The 25491-nt window shown below is 40.1% G+C and overlaps 1 protein-coding gene across 7 annotated transcripts in view; it reads right to left on the reverse strand.

The window, feature by feature from the left end:
• The window catches only part of POU2F1 (POU class 2 homeobox 1), a 113944-nt gene that overhangs the window by 23236 nt on the left and 65217 nt on the right, over nt 1-25491 (reverse strand). For 3 of the 7 annotated variants that reach the window (XM_061368770.1, XM_061368775.1, XM_061368772.1), the window contains 6 exons: nt 24965-25030; nt 16704-16804; nt 13753-13806; nt 11937-12056; nt 9935-10114; nt 1573-1699 (listed from right to left, as the gene is read on the reverse strand). In XM_061368770.1, the coding sequence (XP_061224754.1) occupies nt 1573-1699; nt 9935-10114; nt 11937-12056; nt 13753-13806; nt 16704-16804; nt 24965-25030 (648 nt within the window). The remainder of the gene's footprint in view (nt 1-1572; nt 1700-9934; nt 10115-11936; nt 12057-13752; nt 13807-16703; nt 16805-24964; nt 25031-25491) is intronic. The other 4 variants (XM_061368771.1, XM_061368777.1, XM_061368776.1 and 1 more) reach the window with 4 other exon arrangements.

Genomic DNA, 25491 nt, shown 5'->3' on the forward strand with positions numbered 1-25491 from the left:
TTTTTAAGAAACTAGTACAACACTAAATGCTTCCACAAATAGCCTTTTAGCTACTTTCTACGAGTGCTGGTATAAAAGCTCTCCTAAATCAAGTCCTATTTTAAAAAACATTAATTTTGACTAACACTTTATCCAAACGTGAGAGCATTCAGACAGTGTGAGAGATTCAGCACAGTGGAAAGCCAGTTCTATTGAATTCATAGTATGTAAGAAGGAATGATGCATGAAAAAATCAAAAGAAAATGAAGTGCAAAGAGCTGCTTTATAGGACAGCCAGGCTCTTCAAGCATAACAGGAGTGGCCTTCTGAGCAAGAATCTTTGGATTACCAGACCTGAACAACTGAGCTCATACAGAAAAGGAAGGGCAGGAAGAAGACCATTTGTGTATATCAGCGCAAGAGACCATGGCTAAACGCAGTTTTCTGTGGACATCAACAAATGGGGTGCAATTAGTACTCTGATTTATTGCAACATGAATGCATTAGTAATTAGAGCAAAGTTACTGTACAACATCTTAACTGGTTGGGCACAATACCACCTACCACTACCTTGGTTTGCCTTTAGCATGTAAGCCATACCCAGTTTACCACCAGAATAATATTTCCAGGAAGAATTATTAAAAAAAAAAGAAAAAAAGTATCAAGCCTTCTAGCTCTTTTCTCAAGGTGCAATTATTATTTCAGTCCATGACAAAATTCACTATACCCTCCTTAGGCTTAAGGGCTTTTCTAGTCTCCCACAAGGACTCCTGACTTTGTCACCTTCTTCCAGCATGGCCTCGTTTTGGGTGGCATAGTTATTTTTCTTCCTAGTACCTGGTATAGTGCTGTGTTTTGGCTTTAGTCTGGGAATAATGTTGATGTTTTAGTTGTTGCTAAGCAGTGCTTACACTAAATCAAGGACTTTTCAGATTCTCACCCAACCCCACCAGTGAGTAGGCTGGAGGATACAAGAAGCTGGGAGGGGGCATAGCCAGGACAGCTGACCTAAACTGGGCAAAGTGATATCTCATACCGTTTGACATAATGCTCAGTATATAAACTAGGGGGAAAGCTGACTAGGGGCTGCTGCCCAGGAACTGGCTGGGTACCAGTCAGCAGGTGATAAGCAATTGCACTGTGCATCACTTGTTTTGTATCACAGTATCACAGTATGTTAGAGATTGGAAGGGACCTCAAAAGATCATCTAGTCCAATCTTATTTTTTTTTTGTCACCACCATCATCGTGCCTTCTGGTTCTGTCCTATTTAACTGTCTTTATCTCAACCCACAAATTTTACTTCTTTCCCCCTCCCTCCTCACAAATCCTCTCCTGCATCCCACAGCAGTCAGGGGAAGTGAGCAAGTGCCTGTGTGGTGTTTAGCTACTTGCCAGGTTAAACTACAAGACAGTCTTAGCGTTTTGCCTCCAACACCCAGAAAGGAGGTGTCCCTTTCAAGTCTCCTAATCGCAGTACTGTTATTTCTTCTAGGGAATATCAACAGTTAGTGAAGGTGTATCAACCACCTCAGTTTCACCATCTCCTCTAAAAAGCTACGCACGATTTTCCTTCCTGGCAAGGACCACTTACCCTGCTGCCCCTGCGGTGTTTGAGAGATGATGAACTGTGCTGGCTGCAAGTTGGTTGTTGGATGCACCAAAACAAACTGTTGCAGGTTGAGATTCTGTTGCTGAAGCTGCTGCAAGTGCTGCAAATCCTTAAGGAAACGGGGGGGGGGGGGGGGAAGGGAAGAAAAGAGGGGACAAAAAAAGATTAAAAAAAAAAAAAGGGAAAAGAGAGAATTGTGTTTTAGACATTTAAGTCAGCCATGACTCCCACTGTAACTAGATTTCCTATCAACCAGTTATATTCTAATATTTAAAGATAAATGTGGATGCCCAACATAGCAGTCTTGCTACCTGCTACTGAATATCTTTTACACTGGCAATTTGAGTTTCTCTGTCCTTTGTAAAACCGAACAAAAATTGTATACCAAATAACCTAGCAAAGTATTTCCAGTACTGCTCTGCTTTAACAAAAAAGAAAATCAGTTCCCTCTCTCCCCACCTCAAATGCAGACATTTTTCAGACTTACTTTCTGAGGATACAACTTTGCTACAAAATTCACTGTTGACAAATCAAGCATATTAGCTGGGAGCTATTTTGTTTATAACAACAATTACCATTCTAATCAGCAATAGGAAAGCAAAAAATTACAGCTTCCTAGTTTGCATTTTTCAGCCCAAATTTCAGAAAGTAGCTAACATAAATAGCAAATAAATATATTTTATTAGTTTTAATCAAATTACAATAAGCTTAATAAACATGGTTATAATTAAAGATTAAAAGGGATAATTGAAAACACTGCACAACTGTAGAACCCTATTTTTATGCATGTAAACCACTCAGAACTATTAATTCTCTATAATCAAATGCTGGTCTCAACATAAATGCTGATCTTTGAAAAATGATAATCTTTTCCTTTCATCTTCTTCAAACACAACAATAACAAGAGTAACTGAAATTTGAAAATGGAAGCACAACATGAAGCTGGCCAACATAACAGAGGTAATCTATGAAAACTATCTATTTACTTGTGTAGAATCTTTCTACCTTCCTGGGAAGAAACTGTTTCAAAATACCCACCAAGCAGATGGATAAAAGCCTGAGATACTGCCCAAACATAGAATTTCCCGTTCAAGAAACCAAACAAACAAAACAAAAACCCTCCCAAAACTCTTCATCCTGATGAGTTACTCAGATACTGGGGTACCCACCCGTCTGCAGGCAGATGCCCTTTTCTGGGTCTGTCAGAAAATGTTAACATTGCCAGTTTGCCCCTAAGCAGTGCTCAGTCTTGCTGCCTGAATGGAGCTGCTAGTTTTAACATACCTGATAAGCCACACTAAGACCTGCTTCTTAAGACCCATAAAGCTGCCCGCACACATTTTGACTGATGCAGGTTACTGAGCACTCAAAGAAGCTGCTCAGACAGCAGATGTGAAAGGCCATTAATTGCCAGTGATGGAAAGTCAAGACAGACAAGAATAGCATTTTATTTACATAATACAATCATTTGCAGAATACAGTTATCTGACTATGACCTTACATGATTTTTAAACTGTTAAACTAAGACTTCAAAGTTGCAACAATCTCCTGCTGGGGAAGAGAGGTGGGGAGTATTGGCAGGTAGAAAGGAAGACTAGGGAGGGGAAAAAAAGAGTCAATTGATTTACAAGACCACACACAGGCATTGTAAGAAAATGACTACTTAACCTGCATTACGAAGACACTGGCCATCAATCACTTAGGCAAACTGGTCATGGTAAGACAAAAGCATGCAATGTAGCAATATGGTAGACAGACAAAAGATGGGCTGACCAAGCAATGCTCTTTAAGAAATGAAAACTTACATTTCATAAGAGGATGGCACTATTTCAAAAAGTGCCTGCCAGCAGAACAGAGTGGTTTTGAAGTTGATTGCTTTCAGAAAATTCTAGAAGTACTGCAACCATTCCTATGAAATCAAGGCAAATTTCCTTCCAAAATAAAGAGATACAACTATTTCAGATTTTACCCAACACCTCTGTTTCTTCTGATTTTGTACTAGTTAGATCTGTCAGAACTGTTACTAAAAACTCTTACTTCTTCAGTCCAAGCCACAACAGCAACGTGGACCTCCATTCATTTATTCACTTAATTTCAATGTTCTACTGGCTATCTTTTCAGATTGAGCAGACCCTCCAACACAGAGAGGCTCCTACTGAAATGGATGCAAGGACTAGATGCAGAGGAAGAAACAAAAATAGAAAGAGCAGGGCAAGCTGACTAAGGCTGTGAACACTCAGTAAAAGAAAAATAAATGGAGACTGAAGGATTAAAAGAGATGTGGATAAGTGAAAAAGTAGAAATACAAAAGGAAGAGTTGGGAAGAAATTTTTGAAGGAAAAACTGTGGACAGAAAAACAGACGGGTTTCAGATTTTGATGGAAAAACTGTGGACGTCCCCCACCAAAAGCAAACAACTGAACACACACACACACACACACATGATCATGTAGATCTCAGATGATGTGAAGAAGTACCACAGTAGATGGAGTTATATAACAAAAAGAATACAAACTGTGTGGTTTTGAGATCAAAAGAAGAGAGCTTTCTGTTTAAAATGACAGTATTCACAAAATAGGGTACTCAGCTAAGATATGACAGCTGTTATCATCTGGCTCTTACACTTCAATATGAAAAAACTGCTTCTAAATTGAGGCCTTGGGGATAACTGGTATAAGCAATCTTATTCCATGCAACTACGTTGGTAAATGGTACGTTGGCTGAGTCTTGTTTAAATACAGAAATACAATTCCATAGCACAGAATGGAAACGATGCCTCCAAGGCTAATCAGTCTTAAATAGCCCCTCAAATTAATTTGAAATCCAACTTTATTTCTACCTTGGGAAAGTTCTATTATTTAGTTAATTGTAGCATTACAAAAAGTCTCCCAATAGCAACCATGAAAACAAACCTGACACTGTTTCTCTACACCAATCTTTTCCTCAATGGCAAAAATCTGTCTACTAGCACAAGCACATAGAAAGAGATGGAAAGACTTTTCAGGAAACATGCACTTCTTCTAGTGCTGCCTAACAATTTAGGAAGATCAAAACAATCTAGCTCCTATCTTGGCAGAATAATCTGTCAAGTGATGCATCTTGACAGGAGGAATTATCTTGGTTTTGTTTTTTAAAGTCATCTGAAGTTCTAAATTCATTAGGGGCTATAGCAATAGGACAAGGGGTGATGGGTTTAAACTTAAACAGCGGATGTTCAGGTTAGACATAAGGAAGAAGTTCTTTAAGACTGGTGAGGCACTGGAACAGGTTGTCCAAGGAAGTGGTAAATGCTCCATACTTGGCAGTGTTCAAGGCCAAGTTGGACAGAGCTGTGGGCAACACGATCTACTGTGAGGCACCCCTTTCCATGGCAGGGTGGCTGGAACTAGATAATATTAAGGTCCTTTCCAACTACAACCATTCTATGATTATCTCTAGCTATGACTTCAGAACTTAAGCATCTTTGACATTGACACCCTTTATGTTAGGGATAGGCTGGAGAGTATCAAACTCTGTCTGGGGACAGGTGAGCAGATAACAGAGAGCTTGTGGGTTAGGGTTAAAGGGAAAACCGCGATGGGAGACATTACCGTGGAGATATGTTATAAACCACCCGATCAAGAGGAATCTGCAGATGAAGCACTCTATAGGCAGATAGGAAAAGCCTCAGGCTCACAGGCCCTCGTTCTCATGGGTGACTTCAACCACCCTGACATCTGTTGGAATGACGGTACGACCCGGCACAAGCAATCCAGGAGGTTCCTCAATTGTGTGGAAGACAACTTCCTTCTGCAAGTAATAGAGGAACCGACAAGGAGAGGTGCCATGCTTGACCTTGTGCTCACCAACAGGGAAGGGCTCGTTGGAAATGTGGCGCTACAGGGCAGCCTTGGATGCAGTGACCACGAGATGGCTGAATTTGAGATCCTCAGGACAGTGAGAAGAGCTTGAAGCAAGCTTACTGCCCTATACTTCAAAAAGGCAGACTTCAGCCTCTTCAGGAACCTGCTTAGTAAGGTTCCATGGGATATAGCCCTAGAGGGCAGGGGGGCCCAAGACTCTTGGTTGGTCTTCAAGGATCACCTGCTACAAGCTCAGGAGTGCTGCATCCCAACTAGAAGGAAGTGCAGCAGGAGGGCCAGGAGACCTCCTTGGATGGATAAGGAGCTGCTGAGGAAAATTCAAATGAAAAAAGAGCTTTATAGAAAGTGGAAGCAAGGACAGGCAGCCTGGGAAGAGTATAGGGTTGTTGTCCGGGAAGCTAGAGACCAGGTTAGGAAAGCTAAGGCCCAGTTAGAATTAAACTTGGCTAGGGATATTAAGGATAACAGGAAGGGATTCTACAGGTACATAGCAAATAAAAAACAGATTAGGGAGAACGTAGGCCCCCTCAGGAAGCTCTCGGGTGAACTAGCTACACAGGATCTGGAGAAGGCTGAGGTTCTGAATGACTTCTTTGCCTCGGTCTTCTCTAGCAAAGGCTCTGACCACACCACCCAAGTCTTGGAAAGCAGACGCAGGGACTGTGAGATTGAAGACCCTGGGCCCACTGTAGGAGAGGATCTGGTTCGAGACCATCTTAAAAATCTGAATGTGCACAAGTCCATGGGTCCTGAAGAAATCCATCCGCGGGTCCTGAAGGAACTGGCGAATGAAGTTGCTAAGCCGGTGGCCATCATATTTGAAAAATCATGGCAGTCAGGTGAAGTTCCCGATGACTGGAAAAAGGGAAATATAACCCCCATTTTCAAGAAGGGGAAAATGGATGACCCGGGGAATTACAGACCTGTCAGTCTCACATGGATCTGTTGGAACAAGTCCAGAGGAGGGCCATGAGAATGATCAGGGGACTGGAGCACCTCCCATATGAAGATAGGCTGAGAAAGTTGGGGCTGTTCAGCCTGGAGAAGAGAAGGCTGCGTGGAGACCTCATAGCAGCCTTCCAGTATCTGAAGGGGGCCTACAAGGATGCTGGGGAGGCACTCTTCATTAGGAACTGTAGTGGTAGGACAAGGGGTAATGGGTTAAAATGTGGTTAAAACAGGGGAAGTTTAGATTGGATATAAGGAGGAAATTCTTTCCTGTTAGGGTAGTGAGGCACTGGAATAGGTTGTCCAGGGAGGTTGTGAATGCTTCATCCCTGGCAGTGTTCAAGGCTAGGTTGGACGAGGCCTTGGGTGATATGGTTTAGAGCAAGGTGTCCCTGCCCATGGCAGGAGGGTTGGAACTTGATGATCCTAAGGTCCTTTCCAACCCTAACTATTCTATGATTCTATGATTGAAGTCTACATCATATAAACACCGATCATGAATTCTGAAAAAAAGTAACTTTTACAAAGAACTCCAAAACTTAGTAAAACTGTTTAGTGTCAATTTAGCATCAGCCCAGCAGCAGCACTAACCTCTTACCAGACTGCTGCAGCTGATAACCTGATATTATTTGAGGGCAAATGAAAGACATGATGCTTCTGCAACTAGCTAATTTAATAAGGTAAAACCCCTGCTGCAGAAACCTGCCAGTCAATCAATTATTCAAAAATCATCAATTAAAACAAACATGCAGCTGTGTAATCAGCTATATGTTTACAATAGCAATGCAAACAAAGCTGAGCAGTACTTGTAAATGGTTGTCAAGATGGATCAAAAAACATGGGTTTATTCACCTACAAACATACAGCACAGCTACCGGTTGGGCAGAGAAGAGATTCAGAGCCAGCACTGCGGAAAAGGACTCGAGGGTGTTGGTTGATGAGAAACTTAACATGAGCCAGATTCAGTGTGTGCTCACAGCACAGAAAGCCAACTGTATCCTGGGCTGCATCAAAAGAAGCGTGACCAGCAGGTTGAAGGAGGTGAACCTGCCCCTCTACTCTGCTCTTGTGAGACCTCACTTGGAGTATTGTGTGCAGTTCTGGTGTCCTCAACACAAAAAGGACATGGAACTGTTGGAACAAGTCCAGAGGAGGGCCACAGGGATGATCGGGGGCTGGGGCCCCTCCCGTATAAAGACAGGCTGAGAAAGTTGGGGCTGTTTGGCCTGGAGAAGGCTGCATGGAGACCTCATAGCAGCCTTCCAGTATCTGAAGGGGGGTTTATAAAGATGCTGGGGAGGGACTCTTCGTCAGGGACTGTAGTGATGGGACAAAGAGTAACAAGTTCAGACTTAAACAGGGGAAGTTTAGACTGGTTATAAGGAGGAAGTTCTTTACTGTAAGGGTGGTGAGGCACTGGAATGAGTTGCCCTGGTAAATTGTGAATGCTCCATCCCTGGTGTTGTTCAAGGCCAGGTTGGACAGAGCGTTGGGTGACATGGTTTAGTGGGAGGTGTCCCTGCCCATGGCAGGGGGGTTGGAACTAGATGATACAAGGGTCCTTTCCAACAATAACTATTCTATGATTCTATATTATGCCTTGCACTTTCATCATAAGAAAGTAACAAGATTCAACCAAGCTACATTTATATATCAAAATAACATATCCTAAAATAAATTAATTGCAAAGCCAAGCATTTAAGTAATGAGGAATGCCAGAAAACAAGCAAAACTTTCCATTTTAACCCTTGTGTTACAAATGCACATTGTATGTATTTCTATAGGTGGGAACTACACGATCACATGCTATTTTTCATAGAACCTTTAGCTCATTCACATGCACAAACCAGAGAACACTCACTTCAGAACCTCCTACTTGACAGCACATGCCTGATCTTTTCAACCCTTCTCAAACACTTTTTGAAGATTCTTTAAGTTCTGGAGAAAACCCCAGTATGAAATCAGTAATTCTAAGCACTCAATGCTTTTTCATAGCTTCCCACTGAAGTGGAAGAGCGGGATTAACCACATCTTGCACACGCACAAAAATACCCACTAACACCTGTGGATCACTTACATTTAGGTTGACTCACATAATATCAAATGGGAACCCTGTGACAGATGCACAGAGAGATGCTAGAAGCTAATGACAAGGACATTTCCCATTCTTTTCTTGAAATATGCCTGTATTACTGGCTATAGACAAAGGCTCGAGAAAATTAAGAGATAATCTTGGGAGTTATGAGCTTCCTTGAACTCTACATTCTTGAATCATCTCCAGATCATGACAGTAGAATGGGAAACTTTACTAAAAGGAGTAGTAATATCTGGTCACAGGGCACCAAGAGACTCAGTGGGCAGCTTCAATTCTGGCATTCTAAAGTGGGTTGGCATCACTCTGGCCTTTGTAAGGACAGCCAAAGAGGTCAGAACTTTTAGACCAACACTACGGAAGTTTGCCACCTGAGGTAAGAAAAACCTGATAGCACAACCAGGCTGTTATTCAGCTAGCAGACTAGCACAATAAAGGAATAGCATATTTCACCAATGGAAGTCACAGGTAATTGCAGCATTTCCATTCTTTTACTTAACCAGCCCTCATCTTCACTTCTTGGACACTTCATCCCAGTTAAACGCAAGTGAAAACAGTCAGAATAGGAAGCATCAGTCTTAAAGAACCTAGTCACTGTAAGAAGTAGCAAGTTTGGAGATTACATTCCCAACATATTTTGCGTATCTACACTAATCAAACTGGAATATTACATACTAAGAACCTTAATCTATGGGAAGATGGACCTCAGCAACACAAGTACTAGTAGCACTCAAGGTGCCTATGTTGTACATTCGGTTACCCTTGTCCAGAATCGCAGAAGATTCACCATAAAATTTGCTAAGCGTAGAGTCAGTGGCACTGCATTCTCTACATTGAACTAAGCCAACCCTGGAAGACCCAGGATCTTTGCTAGTCCTAGTAAGCAGAACTTGCTTCACAAGTAGAATTAATAGGTCTTTTAGCACCAGACCATAAAACCGTAAAGATGCTGACACCAGACTCACTACACGCAAGAGCGCCCATTCTTGGTCACTGAACTTGGAGCAATAAGCACTAAGCCAAAATACCACACAACCATCTCAAGTCAAACCATCAGCTCTACCATTTTGCTATTTGGATCTAACAAGCATTCTTTCTGATATATGTGTGTCCCTTCCCATCCACACAGGTCTTGACAAGTATCATTTCTATGGGCATCTTTCTATACCCCTTTTTCTCCTTTCTCAAGCTAACTACAAGAAGGAGGAAATTCCAGAAAATACAGCACCTGGTCAGATTCTGGAACAGACTGAGAAGCCCAGTGGAACTGATAAGCAGCTGGTATGCACTCTTTGCTAAAACTATCAACTTCAATCTCATCAGCTAAGGATGCATGAGAAAAGGCTCTAGAAACTCACTGAATAAGAAAGAAAAACAGCATTTGAATGATGCAATTAGTCAAATCTCTTTATTTTCCACCCTCTCAAGCCTCCAGGCTCACCTGTGCAATCTGTATTGGCTGAGATAGAGGGATCTGCGTCATCGGCGTTGCAGCAGAGGCCGAGATGGTAGCACCAGCAGCGCTATGCTGCTGACTGGCTGAATGCTGCACTGCAGCTGCCAGCAACTGTGCCTGCGCCTGTTGTAGCAATAACTGTTGCTGGGCTGGCGTCAACGTGAGCTATAAATAATTAGAAAACACAGCCATTAATAATGGAAAGAGACACTTCAGCTACAATCATTAGCTAGCTCATTAGTAGTTATATTACCCAGACATGCCTAGAACTGTTACTACAATTCAGCCATTAACTAGCCAGTGACTCTGGCCTTCAGTAAGGACAGCTGGCTACTCAACAAGATGTAGGAACCAACCCACCACACACCTGCCATAAACCAAACTGCATGAAGGCAAGTATTTGCATTTACTGGAACCTACAGAACCAAACTTTACTCCTAACTTTTCTTCACAACTCTACCAGGAGGTTCAGGAAAAGGGTGATTAATAGCTAGCAAAAGAATCAGTACCTAACTTTACTCCTAACTTTTCTTCACAACTCCCCCAGGAGGTTCAGGAAAAGGGTGATTAATAGCTAGCAAAAGAAAAGAATCAGTATTGCCAGGATTTGAAAGGAAATTTACACCCAGGAGAACAGCAAGTAATTTGCCAGATGAATGAGAAGCAGGAACACTGGCTATGGCTACTGAACAAACTGATAACACCCCAGCTGCTTCACATTAGCATGAATCTCTGCCATATTTCATCATTTCCATTATGCCATAAGATATAAGAACATGAGCTCCATTTGTTTCTCTCCAAGTCTCCCCCATCTGCCTTTTTTTTTTTAGTAAAATAGAGTTGGCAAGTTTACATCCCTTCCTTTTCCCAAACACACATTATCTCTGTGAAACAGGTGGCAGCAGTCTCTCCTTTACATGTAAATGAATCTTGATGCCCATATAACCTACAATCCATATCTGCATAGGCCTGGAGTTTAGAATGTTTCACCAGTACAGACAATCATAAATTAAATTAAAACAAACCCTTTCTTTTTTTGAGAATCAGAATAATAATAAAATATGCTGAGTTTTAAGCACAGTCTCACTCGTATATTAAAACAATCTCACTTTAAAAACTTTCAAATGTAATTATCCAAAAACTAAATAGTATGTTTACTTACACACTAGCATACCAGATCTAACAACTGAACATGAAATTAAGATACTGTTCCATTCAAGAGTAATCTAACCTATACTTCAAATCATAAATACACTGTAGAAGCAACTGCCCTACACTCCTTGTTAACATGCAAACTCTTACTGCAAAGCTGATTACACAGAAGCAAGCTCTTTAACCAAACCAGTCAATTCATAGAACTTGCTTTGTTTTTTTTTTTTAAACGACTGAAAGGATTTACCACAATTCAGAAACACCAGTAATCCTAAACCAACAGTTATTTCTTAATTACTTCCAAAGATGTGCAATTAAAAGAATCAAAATTGGTAAGTTAAACCAGGAGGGTTGAGTGGGCTTAAGGCAAGCACTAATACAGCTACTTAAAAGGAAACATGTTTGAGAAGAGGAAGAATTAGTCTCAGCAGTTCCCATAATTTTTGTTCTTCACCTGGCTATCTGGTATGATTTAGTCTCATGTTCCCATGCCTCACTGTAATCTTGGGGGGGAGGGGGGAATGAAAATCCTCTTTACGACATCCATGACTTTCTCATTTGTACACACACAAGGTTTTAATTTCACTGTAGAATCAGGATGGATATTTAGAACAGAGGTATTTTTTTCTTAAAGCAAATATTTTGCAACTAAACTCAAAGATTACATTCTGCTTTTTTATAGGAGGTATTTTCTGTCCCCTCTTTCACTTGAGTTTCTTCCTATGCTAAAGGAAATGACAATTACCCTCATTGATAGCTCTATGGGGCCTACCACACATAGTACCATCATTTACTGGACAGGATGCTTACTACAGTATACTTGGTGAAATCTTACCCCAGTGATCTGTCCTCCGGCCAGCATGAGCTGGGTCTGGGGTATGGCCGCCTGCACTGAAGGCTGCTGGGAAGGCTGGCATGGTTGCTGAGAGTCCCCGGATTCTTCATTAGATTTAGACTAGTAAAAAAAAAAAATACAGCTTTTTATAGTGTAAAACAGATATTAACGTATAACACTGCTGTCTCTCAACACTGCACAATAAAAATGTTTCATCTGCATACAAAAAGCCCTTAGGTTTACTTTAAGAGTGTGTTTAAGCAATGGCTCTATGTGACCACCATCTCAGCTCCAATTGCTCAAATATGTCTGTAGGTAATGCAGTTTAAACAAAACCAAAAAGACTCTCAGGTCTTTTGTAACTCTGACATAATTTTCAGGTCTCATTCCATTTTATGAAATGCAGTTGAAACCGACACAACCTTTTACCATAAAGAAAGAAAAGGCCGTTATAATTATTCATTGCCTAAAATCCTGAACAACAGAATGAAGGAAAGCAGACTGTGCTTCCATTTTCTCTATCTGCATCCTACACCCCTAAGTCATCATTCTGTTGGCTTATAGGGAACTGGTTTGAGAAATCCTCACAATCCTCACAGGTTTATCTACCTACAGCAAGATACATAATAAATACAATGCTTTTAAGTAATCAAAGTTTAGCATTTATTCAAATGAATGCTATTTTATTTAAAAATATTTGGGGTCTTAGGGGTTTTTCTGTGGTTTTCATTTTGGGGGAGGCATTTGTTTGGGTTTTTTTTCATTTTGTTGTTTGGGGTCTTTTTAACAGAAGTAATTGTAAAGACATGAGAGAGGAAATGCAAGTGCATGATGAGGGGGAGAGTTTTATGATAATTAAAACTGGTTATGCAGAACATTAAAATTCTGCATAGATTTGCATATTTTCCACCACCTGTTTTCGGGGCTGCAGAGCAGGCTAATTAACATAAAGGCTCTGATTAATTCTGCCAGTCATTGAGTGATAATTACAGCGCAGGACTGTAAACACTGCACTGGAGATACAGCCTGTTTGCCAACATCTCTCTCAGGGATGGAAGTTTACCATGGCAACCAAGGCAATTTTCTGCCTCCTTCCTCATAGAAAGGAAGGTCACTGTACCGCCTCTTCGTTCCAAATTGTTATTATGTATAAGTGGGTCCACATTCTGTTGCATTCTGTGTAATGCACTACCTACATTCTTTAATAACAAGCACTATTGAAACCAGTTCTCAATAAGACTGCATCCATCCCTCGTCCCTTAAACTACTACTGAGGAAGTGGCACATTAACCGATATATTAAAGTCTTCAGCATCTGAGCATAAGTTTGAAAGCTTTGATGTCTCACGTATGTTATCAAACAACAATTACTCTGACTTACTTTAAAATCACTATGTGTTATTTACACAAGCTATCTACACTAGCTGCATTACAAAGTTAATGTTACATTATATTCCTATATTCAGCTACCAGAAACAAGGACAAACTGCAAAGTAATACTTGCTATTTTAAAAACACATTAATAAATGGAAGAACATGAAATATTCCTCGAGGTTTATAGTTCTCATGATACACTACATGTCTGAAATTCAGTATAAAATTACAATCACTGCATGGTTTAACCCCAGTTTCTGAATACTTACAATTCTGAGCCTGATTTACAGTTGTAAGATTATCATTCCTTCATACCTACACTTGCAATACCAGTCAGAATGAAAGAACAAAGTAGCATATCATAGGTTAAAAACCATCTCTAATGGGACCACAATGCTGTCTGGAATGAGAGAAGGATGAGCAATGGAAAGTAATTGTCTTACCTGTACATTTAAGGACTGAGCAGCAGCCTGTAAACTTGTTCCAGCAAGCTGGACCTACAACACAGTGCAAAAAGGGAAATGAAATTACATAGAATGCACAAAAAACTTAACGTAAAAAGAACTATCTCAACAAAAACTCCCCCAAGAACAATGCATGCCCCTCTAACACCTGCATTAGTGAAAGGGTTGTACTCCAGGCTGAAAATCTGTAACTCTCCCAGTGTTCATCTATCTCTTGTTGAACATATTCCTGCCTAGAGATCTAGATAACATAATGAAATTGAGTTGAAACAGCATTTTGAGGTGGCCAGGCTAACTATTCCTGTTTAAAAAAATAGAACTAAGTCTTCAGGGAGGTCAGTAAGCTCTGCTCATCATCATCATCCTCGTTGTTTCAGAATGGTATTACCCGAGACATGTACACTGCATTTACCCACTTTCTTATACGACAGAGGAGCAATCACCCGCATAGCACAAAACCCACAGCATAAACACTCTTCCTCAAATCAGCATATTCAAGTATGCACAGCCCTCAGCCACCGAAAAGAAAATCTCAAAACAGACAGTGGAGACACTTTTAAAAAGCTGTATTGATTCAGGTATACTCAAAACTTGAATTCAATATTTGTGATTAACAGGTCCAAAGAAGGTCTTTGTGGGTTAGCAGTGAAGAAAAACTGATGCTTCAGAAAGTGAGATTTTTGAAGTGTTATTTTATCTTTAATAAGGATTTTCTCTGTACAACAAATGCTAATTTTTAGTTTACTAGCGACCTTTTTAGTTGGTCTCATCTTGTTTATACCACCACTCCTACTAATACAAAGAAGGAATACTATGTAATTAATTACCAACACTTTCAAAGGTCAGAATTACAGCCTGTAGTGAATTCTACCTCTGGTCATGCTTGAAAACCACTGCTCATTTGAAAACCAGGAAACACATACGGATACAATAAAGCAAAGCAAAATGTAGCACTCTTGCCTCTGTAAAAAGATATCCCCACATAATATACATCACAAAAGAGAGCCCACACATCTGCAAGCACAGGAAGGTGAGTTTTAATTGCAGTACACAAGATTAATAACTGAGTATTTGAACAAGCAACCCTTGAGAGACACCTTGGAAGTATTTCCTACCACTCTAGACAAAGGTGCTAAACTTACTAAGCATATTCTACATCTAAGCAAGCACTCCCAGCAAACCTCCTCCTCATCACAAGCAAAATATACTTTGACGAAGTTGATGCAATCTCAACTTTCAACGTGAATTAACAGCAGAGAATAATCTAAGCTATAGTAGCCTGCCCTCCACAAATATACTCAGAAATAATATTTTTAAATGAATAAAAAATATAAAATAGACCACGCAAAACTATACAAATGTATCTCACTCAAGTACAGCCAGCATATTCCTGAAAATCTTTGAATGCAATTTGGACACAGCTTCCACCACACAAAAAAACCCATTTCTAATTAAAACTTACACTGTTCCTGATTATTGCCTACAACCTAATGTTTTGTATCAGTCTGAAGCAAAGCGCTGTGTGTGAGTAACAGTGAAAAATAAAGCTGAATAACACCCCACTAACAGCCACCACATTAGAAGTGGACAGTTTGACAACAGATTCCCACACACCTGCAGATACATAAAAGAATAGTTGAGATTTTCCTTTGAACTAGAGTTTCAAGAAATGAATCACACTTATCAAACATGAAGTTATAAAGATCCTGACAACTGTTTAAATAAATACATTTCCAAAGCAAAATATAGCATTGTGCTAAATACAATTACTGTCCCGGATCAATCTGTGTAACAAAATGAAGACTAAAACAAACACAAAATTCAGCAGAACAGCTGTATCTGTCTCTGTGTTAAACACGTAACTGACAACCCATGAAAACTAGTCAGCCTTTCTCTACATAAAGGCAGCCTACAACAGGCTATTGGTTCAGCAAATTCAAACACAGTCACTCCCTAGGTCCTATATAACTCAATCTACTAGGAAAATTATAGTTATTTGATGTGTGGAATCTTCCACACAATAAAACGGCAGTTCAGAGCTCTTAAAAGAGGGCGTAAAAGCTTCAGCATGTCAATTATACCACAATTGACTGTGCAACCTCAGACCACAAACATTCAGGGTCAGCCAATTAGGTACAGTATTTTAGTTTAATCTTGGTGCTGAGGAAGGGAAATAAATTAGGACATTTGTTTTTGTAACATCAAGTATGAACAGATTAAAGAGAACTACAAAAAATGCCCCTTATACTTCTCTTCACCTAAGGATGCCCTATTTTCCTTCAGCCTACATCTGAAGTTCAGCTTTGATTCCCTAAACACAGCATCAGCAGAACAGAGAAACAGTAGTAGAAGCCTGAAAATCATCTGACAAACAGGTCCTTGAAGTAACTAAAAAAAAAAAAAAAAATTAAAACTCACGAACAGTATATGCTTAGTAAGTAGCATCACTTTATATCTTGAGTTAACGTGCAAGAGCTTGAAAGATTGAATCATTTAACACCACTTCTGGTTTCATCAGGTAGGGACAGCTTCAGAACCCTAGCAGCTGCTGGGCCAGTACAATCCTTTATCAAAATGATTACATTTTACCTTGCCTTTCAATTTGTTGCCTTTCAATATCTCCATTAAAATTTAGGGAGAGTAGGGGGAAAATAAAAACGCTTTAGGCATTTTTAAGTCCCCCCAAAAGCGGCTCTCTAGTTCCCCCAAATAGGTCTCACCCTATTTTGACATATTCTGCAGCCTAATGCACTGAAGTGAGTGCTACAGTAAGAACTTTTTCCCACCCAAGCTATTTAAGCATGTGGTGTACCCATATATTTCTTTGCATGTTCCTATCATTCACAGAAAGAGAGAACACACAGCATAGAAGAGCAGCTGTGTTCACACCTGTCCAAGTCTATCTTATATTGAAATGGGTCTTCTCTTACCTGATGAAGATGCCCAAGGAAGGCCTGGGCCTGGGCTGTAGAGATAGCTCCTCCGACAGGCACAGGCTGCTTTTGAAAGTCCAGGCCGTTTGTTTGCGTGCCTGGAGAAAAAGAGATAAGAACTATTAGTTATTACTTTTATGGAATAAGAATTAATATTCCTAAGTCTTTTGCTATTCTCTCAATTCTATGCAGCAGAAAAGTACTTTGAGAGTAACAAGAATTTAAGATTTTTACTGAAAAGAGAATGGGGGTGAGGAAGCAGTATTACTTCCAGACTTCAATAATATAGGAGGTGGCAGCTGAATCAAATCAATGTTGTATTTTCTTTAGCTTCTCTCACCTATGTACACCATTACCCCATCATTCTCTGCCATGGTTTGAGAACCAAATGAATGCATGCTGCTAAGGTTAAACTGCATTTACATTGTCCATGTCCTCTCTATCTAGCAGCTGAAGACTATCGTCAAGTTCAGAAAGTGAAGTCCATATAAAAATCACTTTTCATTAAACACAGTTAAAATAATACTTGCTGAAAACAGAAGTACCATGTACACACAGCAGTTACAGGCCACAGTTTCGCTCCTGATAAAAAAATAACTCCACATTTCCATGATGTGCAGAGCTCTCATAACAAAACTGCTTGGGCTTGCTTTTGCTCGCACCATTTTTCCTATAACTAAAACCTGATTATTTTCCTATATTTTTGCCGGTCTTCTTCCTAAGTAGCTCAGAAAACATGAAAAACCCTCAACTATCACCAAATAATCTGGTTGTGAGAAGAACTGGAGGGGAGGAGGGCTCTGGGACAGAGACAGCCGTGGACATTTTTTCCACAACTAACACAGATTTCTCTTCTGCCAAGAGGGATTCTAACTACAAACTTTTAAGACATTCCGTGGGGAGGTGATAAAATCAACATTAGGGGTTATCAACAACTGGTTTTGTATGGTGTGTATGACTACTTTAAGCAGCTAAGAAGAAAGCAGACTCCTTTCTTTCCTTCCTTTCTTCCTTGCACCAGGCTGTGTGGAATTTCTAGAACAGATGATGCAATCTTAAAAATTGTGTGCCTGAAATGAAGTAAAATCAGCTTTAGACTTGAGTGTTACTCTTGATGACAATCAGATTTTGGTCAGTGTTCAACTGACTCCTATGTCATCATCTACCATTTTTTGCCATAAAAATTGGTTTTACCTATTAAGCAAGAGAGTCACAGCTCTTAAACAATAATAGGGGTTTGCTGCTCCTTAGAAACATCTGTAAAAGCAAGCAGGCCTAAAATCTGATCAGTGAAATATACTATCCAGTATTTTACATTCCTAAGGTGGCCCTATGGTGAAGGTGTTGTGGGAGAAAAGTTGGTCTATTCTCAAATTTTTAATTCTGTGCTTTGGGCCAGGGCTTACAGACGTAAGAGATGCATGTGCAGCCGAAGATCCACAGACATGTTAAAAATACTTAAAATAAAAAAATTTTTAACTACATAACATTATTTTGCTTAATGAGTCTAAAATTCCAATTCAAAGTGGACACGACTATCACTGGCCTGAACTGATCTTGAATGAATGTGACAGTTGCATCCTCAAAAAAAAAAAAAAAAAAAAAAGAAAGGTCTGCTGGAAAGAGCTGTAACAATATTTTTATAACAGCAAATAGTGATAGGATGAGGGCTGAAAACCAGAAAAGAGTAGATTTAGATTAGATATTGAGAAATGCTTAACTGTGAGGGTGATGAGGTGCTTGCACAGGTTCCCAAGGAGCTGTAGCTGCCCCATCCGTGGCAGTGTTCAAGGCTTGGTTGGACGGGGCTTGGAGCAACCTGCTGTAGTGGAAGGTGTCCCTGGCCCATGGCAGGAAGGTTGGAACTGGATTCCTTCCAACCCATTCTATGATTCTATGATAATCGCATCTATTTTCCTTTTGTCAAGTAAACTGCAGAATTAGCTCAATGCAGAAGGTCAAAGGGAGAACGTAGGCCCCCTCAGGAAGCTCTCGGGTGAACTAGCTACACAGGATCTGGAGAAGGCTGAGGTTCTGAATGACTTCTTTGCCTCGGTCTTCTCTAGCAAAGGCTCTGACTGCACCACCCAAGTCTTGGAAGGCAGATGCAGGGACTGTGAGAATGGAGACCTTGGGCTCACTGTAGGAGAGGATCTGGTTCGAGACCATCTTAAAAATATGAACGTGCACAAGTCCATGGGTCCTGATGAAATCCATTCACGGGTCCTGAAGGAGCTGGTGAATGAAGTTGCTAAGCCGGTGGCTTGTTTAACACCTTTGTGTTTAACACCGGTCTTGTTCAGCATCTTTGTCGCTGACATGGACAGTGGGATTGAGTGCGCCCTCAGCAAGTTTGCCGATGACACCAAGCTGTGTGGTTCGGTTGATACGCTGGAGGGAAGGAGTGCCATCCAGAGGGACCTTGACACGCTTGTGAGGTGGGCTGATGCCAACCTCATGAAGTTTAACCATGACAAGTGCAAGGCCCTACACCTGGGTTGGAGCAATCCCAGGCACAGCTACAGGTTGGGCAGAGAAGAGATTCAGAGCAGCCCTGGAGAGAAGGACTTGGGGGTGCTGGATGAGAAAATGAACATAAGCCAGCTTCAGTTTGTGCCTGCAGCCCAGAAAGCCAACCGTATCCTGGGCTGCATCAAAAGGAGCGTGACCAGCAGGTCGAAGGAGGTGATCCTTCCCCTTTATTCTGCTCTCATGAGACCTCACTTGGAGTATTGTGTACAGTTCTGGTGTCCTCAACATAAAAAGGACATGGATCTGTTGGAACATATCCAGAGGAGGGCCACGAGAATTATCAGGGGACTGGAGCACCTCCCATACGAAGTTTGGCTGAGAAAGTTGGGGCTGTTCAGCCTGGAGAAGAGAAGGCTGCGTGGAGACCTCATAGCAGCCTTCCAGTATCTGAAGGGGGCCTATAGGGATGCTGGGGAGGGACTCTTCATTAGGGACTGTAGTGGTAGGACAAGGGGTAATGGGTTAAAACTCAAACAGGGGAAGTTTAGATTGGATATAAGGAGGAAATTCTTTCCTGTTAAGGTGGTGAGGCACCGGAATAGTTTGTCCAGGGAGGTTGTGGATGCTTCATCCCTGGCAGTGTTCAAGGCCAGGCTGGACGAGGCCTTGGGTAATATGGTTTAGTGTGAGGTGTCCCTGTCAATGGCAGGGGGGTTGGAACTTGATGATCTTAAGGTCCTTTCCAACCCTAACTATTCTATGATTCTATATAAATGATTCCTGACAAACAAAATTCTACCACCTCCTCATTTAAGCAGATGCTTTGAATGAATTTTCAAGTATTGGCAGGCACCTCCAAGTAGGGAAAAAAAGTTACGAATAGGAAAACTTACTGTAAGTTTGAATTTCAATTGGAAACTTGCAAAGTCCAAAAATATTACCCATATCTGAGAAGAGTAGCTGGAAGCCTCCGCTTAAATAAATAGGTGAAGCTGCTCTAGTGAACTGTCTTTTAAGAAGAGCCTTAAATCAGGGTACTGTAATTAAAAGAGCAGTGCTACACGTGTGCAGAAATAATGCACAGAAATAAGCACTTCTGCTGACTCTTAATATGGAAATTTAAACAAGCCTCCTAGGGTTAACAACTTTGAATAAAGCAACTTTCAAGACTGAGCTCAAAATCTCTATGGTTCCCAAGAATCAGTTTAGGCAGTTACTGAGAGAAAAAAATGTTTTTTTTAAATTCATCCTTGAAGGACTCCAATCCCCTCTTCCCCATGCCTCCTAAAACCAAAGTCAGAGAAAAAAAAAAAAAACAACAAACAAACAAACAAACAAAAAAACCAAAAACACACAAAAACCCCAAATAAACAAACAAACAAAAAACACACACCAAAAAACATCCCAACAAAACAAAACAAAAAAACACCACCAATCCACACTGCTCACTCTCTGTTCTACCTGCATCTTAAGCTTTCTTTTGTATTTGGAAGTACAGTAAGTATCCCTTCCCTTTCCCATTCTATTAATTTCATAAGGAATGGTACCCAGGCTGCTTGAATTTATCACAGGATGCTTATGTCTTTTGAAGACCAGCAAGAAAAACAAACTCTGAATCCAGCATGAGATGTCTTGCTCTAAAGATGATCATAAGGATGTGACAGCACCTCTCTGGAATCCAAGAAATCTGATCAGAAGACTGGAAAATGGGAGCTGTCAGAAGCAGGTCAGCACATTGTAAGGACATGAAAGAACCAGAATGCCACTTCTGCTCAAGATAAGGAGCAAAGTGCAAATAGCCATAGTGATAAACAGACATGGCAGATGGAATCCCAAGTACTGTGATTTTAACAGTCCCAAGTATTTACACCTTTTCCATCTCCATCCCAGCTCCCATAACTGCTAGAGCTGATCTAACAGCTTACCAACACCAAAAAAACCACCCCAAAACAAAAAAAAAAAAAAAAAAAAAAAACAAAAACACACACACAGATAACCTGCCTTTGGACCCAGCCAGCAGCAGATAATGCAAAGCAGGGAAAGTCAGAGATGTGTTAGCAGGGAAATGAGCCTGCCCTAACCCAGTTGTTAAGACTGAATCAAGCTGTATAATGACATTTCAACCCTTATAGCCCAAGTCCAATGCAACTTGAGCATGGTTAAATTCTGCCATAAAAACAGCCATCTGGTTGGCTACTTCATGGAGTTGGTTTGGATGAAAACCAATATTAAGTTTAATTAATTTTCAGCCAAATCAAATCTTTCATTCAGCACCATTCCAGGAAAAGAAACAGAATACTAAGTACCAGGACACTCTGAATATGGATTAGTTTATGGTGGCTTAGAATTGTACCTGCAGAGGATAAAGGCATGACAAAGTAAAATTGCACCTACAGTCGATACTCTCAAATCATCATAATTATCAGATTTCAGTCAGAGTTTACAAATCACATAAGAAGAGGAACTACAGGTCTGGGGAGATGTGGAGTAAAGGGCAAAAAAGGACTCAGGAAGGGAAGGTGAACAAAGAGAAGGAAGATTTCAAAAGTATCTTGAGTGGGTATCTGCACAGTGCTCTAGGAGAAATCTTCCAGCAGCAGCAGTAAATTTCCCTCTCCCTACATGGACTGAGAGAGAAGTTGCTGATTCCTTGTCCATATTACTAAGAAGTTTAGCATTAATTTTTACTCCAAATTTTAGCAGTTAAAAGAATATTTCATGATTCCTCTCCAGTGCTGCTACAGACTTTCTTCTTACAGAAACTGGAAAATCAGTCTCTGGAAATGGAGCAATGCAAATACGAATCCTTCCAAATGCCACATTAGATACTATTATTTCACTGCTATGTCAGTGCATGTCATAATACACCGGCTACCACACATATTATAACCTTGGCTTTCATAGTACTGCATTCATACTGCTTCTAAATAAAGAATATGCATTGCAAAAAGAAACAAACAAGGTTGAGTTGTTTTGGAAAGTTCTGTGCTGCAACCTATAAAAAGGAAACCAAACTGGCTGTTTACTGTAAGCCACACTATGTACTTCTCTCTTTTTTCCCACTAGATACTAAACAGACTGTCCAGCCACAACTGAAGGTTGGAAAAGATTTTTGTAATTCTGCAATACCAAACACCGCTTGATCAATTCATGTTCTTGTGAAAACAGCCATCCAACAACTCTTGTACTCATAAAGACATATGAAATATGGAGTTGCTTTTGCAGATGTTTAAAAGGGGAGTCCAGTTAGTACAAAAATTTTAAAGTTAAAAACTGTTTCAGGCATTTTATTGTAACCAGTGTATTCAGGTAACTGTACTATGTTCCCTAAATAGAGTCAGAAACACAAAACCCTGACTTGTTATCTTCCTTGAAAGTTAGCTGTTAGCTCAGCGAACTACTGATGATAAGTCATCTTTACCAGTGGCAACAGTATTTATTTTTTTCCTTGAGAAGACTAACTCTGCCAAATGTAAATTCCATGCCCTACAGTAATTTCTCTTCAAACTTTCAAGTTGCATCAGCTTACTACAGTTTAAAACAGAAATGATCGAGACAAACATCCTCTGAGGTTTAAAAGATAACCAGTAGTTCTTACATAGCTGACTCATATGATTTACAAATGTCACTGGAAAATAGACAGTTACAGAAAGTTACAAAAACAAGAACTCTGAGTATTAATAAAAATGCTCTTCATGCATTTTGCTTCAGAAATCCCTGGACAATCAATGGCACTTCCAGCTCTTTAGCATCTGAGCTGAAGGCTGGGTTCATTTCACTAAGGAAGCAGAGAGCCCAGAACCATAATCTAAGTACCCTGATCACGAAACTAGGATTACACATCTGCCAGTTGACTAATGCAACTGATGCTTGACCTTCCAAAAACATCACAAATGCCATTAATCACTACCACCAGCGTTTTATGAGCACTGTACTTTAAAAAAAACACAACCAAACACTGAGTGCAGAACAAAGGGCCCTCAAAAATTCTACATTACTTTAAATTGCATCATTTAAAAAGTCAGGAAACAAAACTGAAAGGAATGACCAGGAACATTTAAATTGCAGAAGCAATGTTTGCAAAAGGTCCAAACACCAGTAAGGGTCAAACTTTTGTAATAACTAATCTGACTATTAGACTGTAAAAAAATAAAAGACATTGTATCCCCTTATGTAATGAAAGAACCTACATGCAGCTTTGCAATGCTTTGATTTTTTTATATCATGACCACCACCTTCACACTGATGAAGTATTTGCGTAGGAGAGCAGAGCCAGGGTTCTGCTGAAGCAGATGCAGTACTACTGTGATAATGGACTACCTTTGAATCAACCAAGTCCTCCTCTTTAACAGCTCAGTTCAGATGAAAATGCTAAAGCTGTGCTCCCAGGAAGTCTCTTGGGAGTGCACTCTGGAAAATGCATACACAGGGAACTGTAGTCATGCAAAGCAAGAAGTCCAAATTTTTCAGAAGTTTACACACACCAGCCAGCTAAAAGGATTCTATGGGGATATTTAAAGCCATTGTTCTCTTGATGCTGTTTATGATTATGAAATATTTACAGGCCATGTTTTTTAAAATAATGTTTTATATCACCCTAAACCACTAGTAGAACCAGAAAAAATTATCTTTGTACATAAAAAGAATTAATCTCTCTCCTATTACAAATACAACAGAAATTTTAAAAAACAGAGATGCCAGTAACAAAACACACATTAATAAGCAAGCAGAATTCCTGTTGACTGACCCCATGCACTGGCAGAAAACATCCAGCCTCTCGGATCAGTATCGGGAACATTCAGTCACTCTTATTAAAGCTTTGCACAAAGAATGAGGAGACAGCAGCATAAAATAATTGTCCATTTCATCACAACACCAGAGTTTCATTTTAAACTCTGACTGAGACAAGAGGAGGAAAAATAATTTTCCTTATACAAGGTAACTAGCCTTCTCTTAAAGCAACTTCCTTCTCATCAAAATTTTATCTTCCCAAATGCTACTCTGACCTCAGAGAAGATTCTGAATTAGGTTGAACTATTTACTTTCCATTCAGAACTGTCATTTCTCTTGCTTCTAAAATGAACATTAAATTACCTCCAGAAAGGAATTAAAGCCTGAGACAGCATGATTGAGTTTTAGTGGCTTAACAAGCTTCTTCAATGGCTTCAAACTTGGCCACATCTTAAGGATGTGCTAAGAAGCACACTGGCCCTGACACAAAGGCTGTTCTTTCCAGCCAAATTTCAAGGTTCTGTTTTAACACATGGGAAAATGACAGAAAAGATGGCTTCTTTTTTTTTTCAATGTTGAGAAATTACGCTTTCTCCCTTTGCCTTATTCTTAAGAACTGTTGTGAGAGCTTAAATGAAATCTAAAAATGGAAACAAGATCAGCCAGTGCCCCACATCTGCCAGGGAAAATTTCAACCACACATAAACGACCAAGTTAGAGGTGCTGAAGGTATGTTCTGCCAGGAAAATAAATGAGACTACTTATGGAGAGCTAGTGCCACCACACCTTCCACAATATAAGAAACATCACAGACAGAGGAAATGGGGAAGGGGAATCTTATACAAAGGGTGGGTACTGCTCTGTTACAGCAGGTGTGAAAAATGCCCTGCACACAGTAAGTTTATTGACAAGACAAAAGCATTTCCAAGTTTCTATGAACAGGAGGTGGGAGGGTTGGTGTGTTTTGATTCCTGTAAACTGGTAAAGAAAATTTGCTTTTAATATCCATTGAATTCCACCAGCAAATACCTGCACACCAATTCATCATTTCTTACCTGTATTCCCATCCCCACTCTCCATCGATGTTTTACTGGTTTCTGACGGATTGTTCATTCTTGAGTCTGCATTAAAACAGAGATAAAGACAAACTAATATAGGGAAAAGTAAAAAAACAACACCACCCCCCCCACACACACACAAAAAACACAACAAAAAAAACAACAAAACAACCAAAAAACTACTCGTACCTTCTTATATAACATCAGAAATGTTATATGTACTTTAGCTTAATTCAGATTATAACACAAAAAGAATGATCAGAAGCAGAACACAATACTAAACCTTCCAGATAAATACTGTTTCAAAATTTAACGTCATTATTCCCACACATGAAAACATGGTGTTAAGGGCATAAATGACAACACGCTAGAGGGCAAAGATAGGTAGAAACCTAATTTTCAATACAATGAAAGTCACAGAAGCAAAAGGGGGGGGGGGGGGGGGAAAGAAGGAACAATGACTACATCAAGATTAAAAAATACTAAGTCTGACCACCATGGCCTGCATTATTCTTGTGTCATAC

The sequence above is a fragment of the Neopsephotus bourkii genome, unplaced genomic scaffold (genome assembly GCF_033783945.1).
Source record: "Neopsephotus bourkii isolate Nb327-2 ecotype Australia unplaced genomic scaffold, CSIRO-AGI_Nbou_v1 NB_1446, whole genome shotgun sequence".
Lineage (NCBI taxonomy): Eukaryota > Metazoa > Chordata > Aves > Psittaciformes > Psittacidae > Neopsephotus > Neopsephotus bourkii.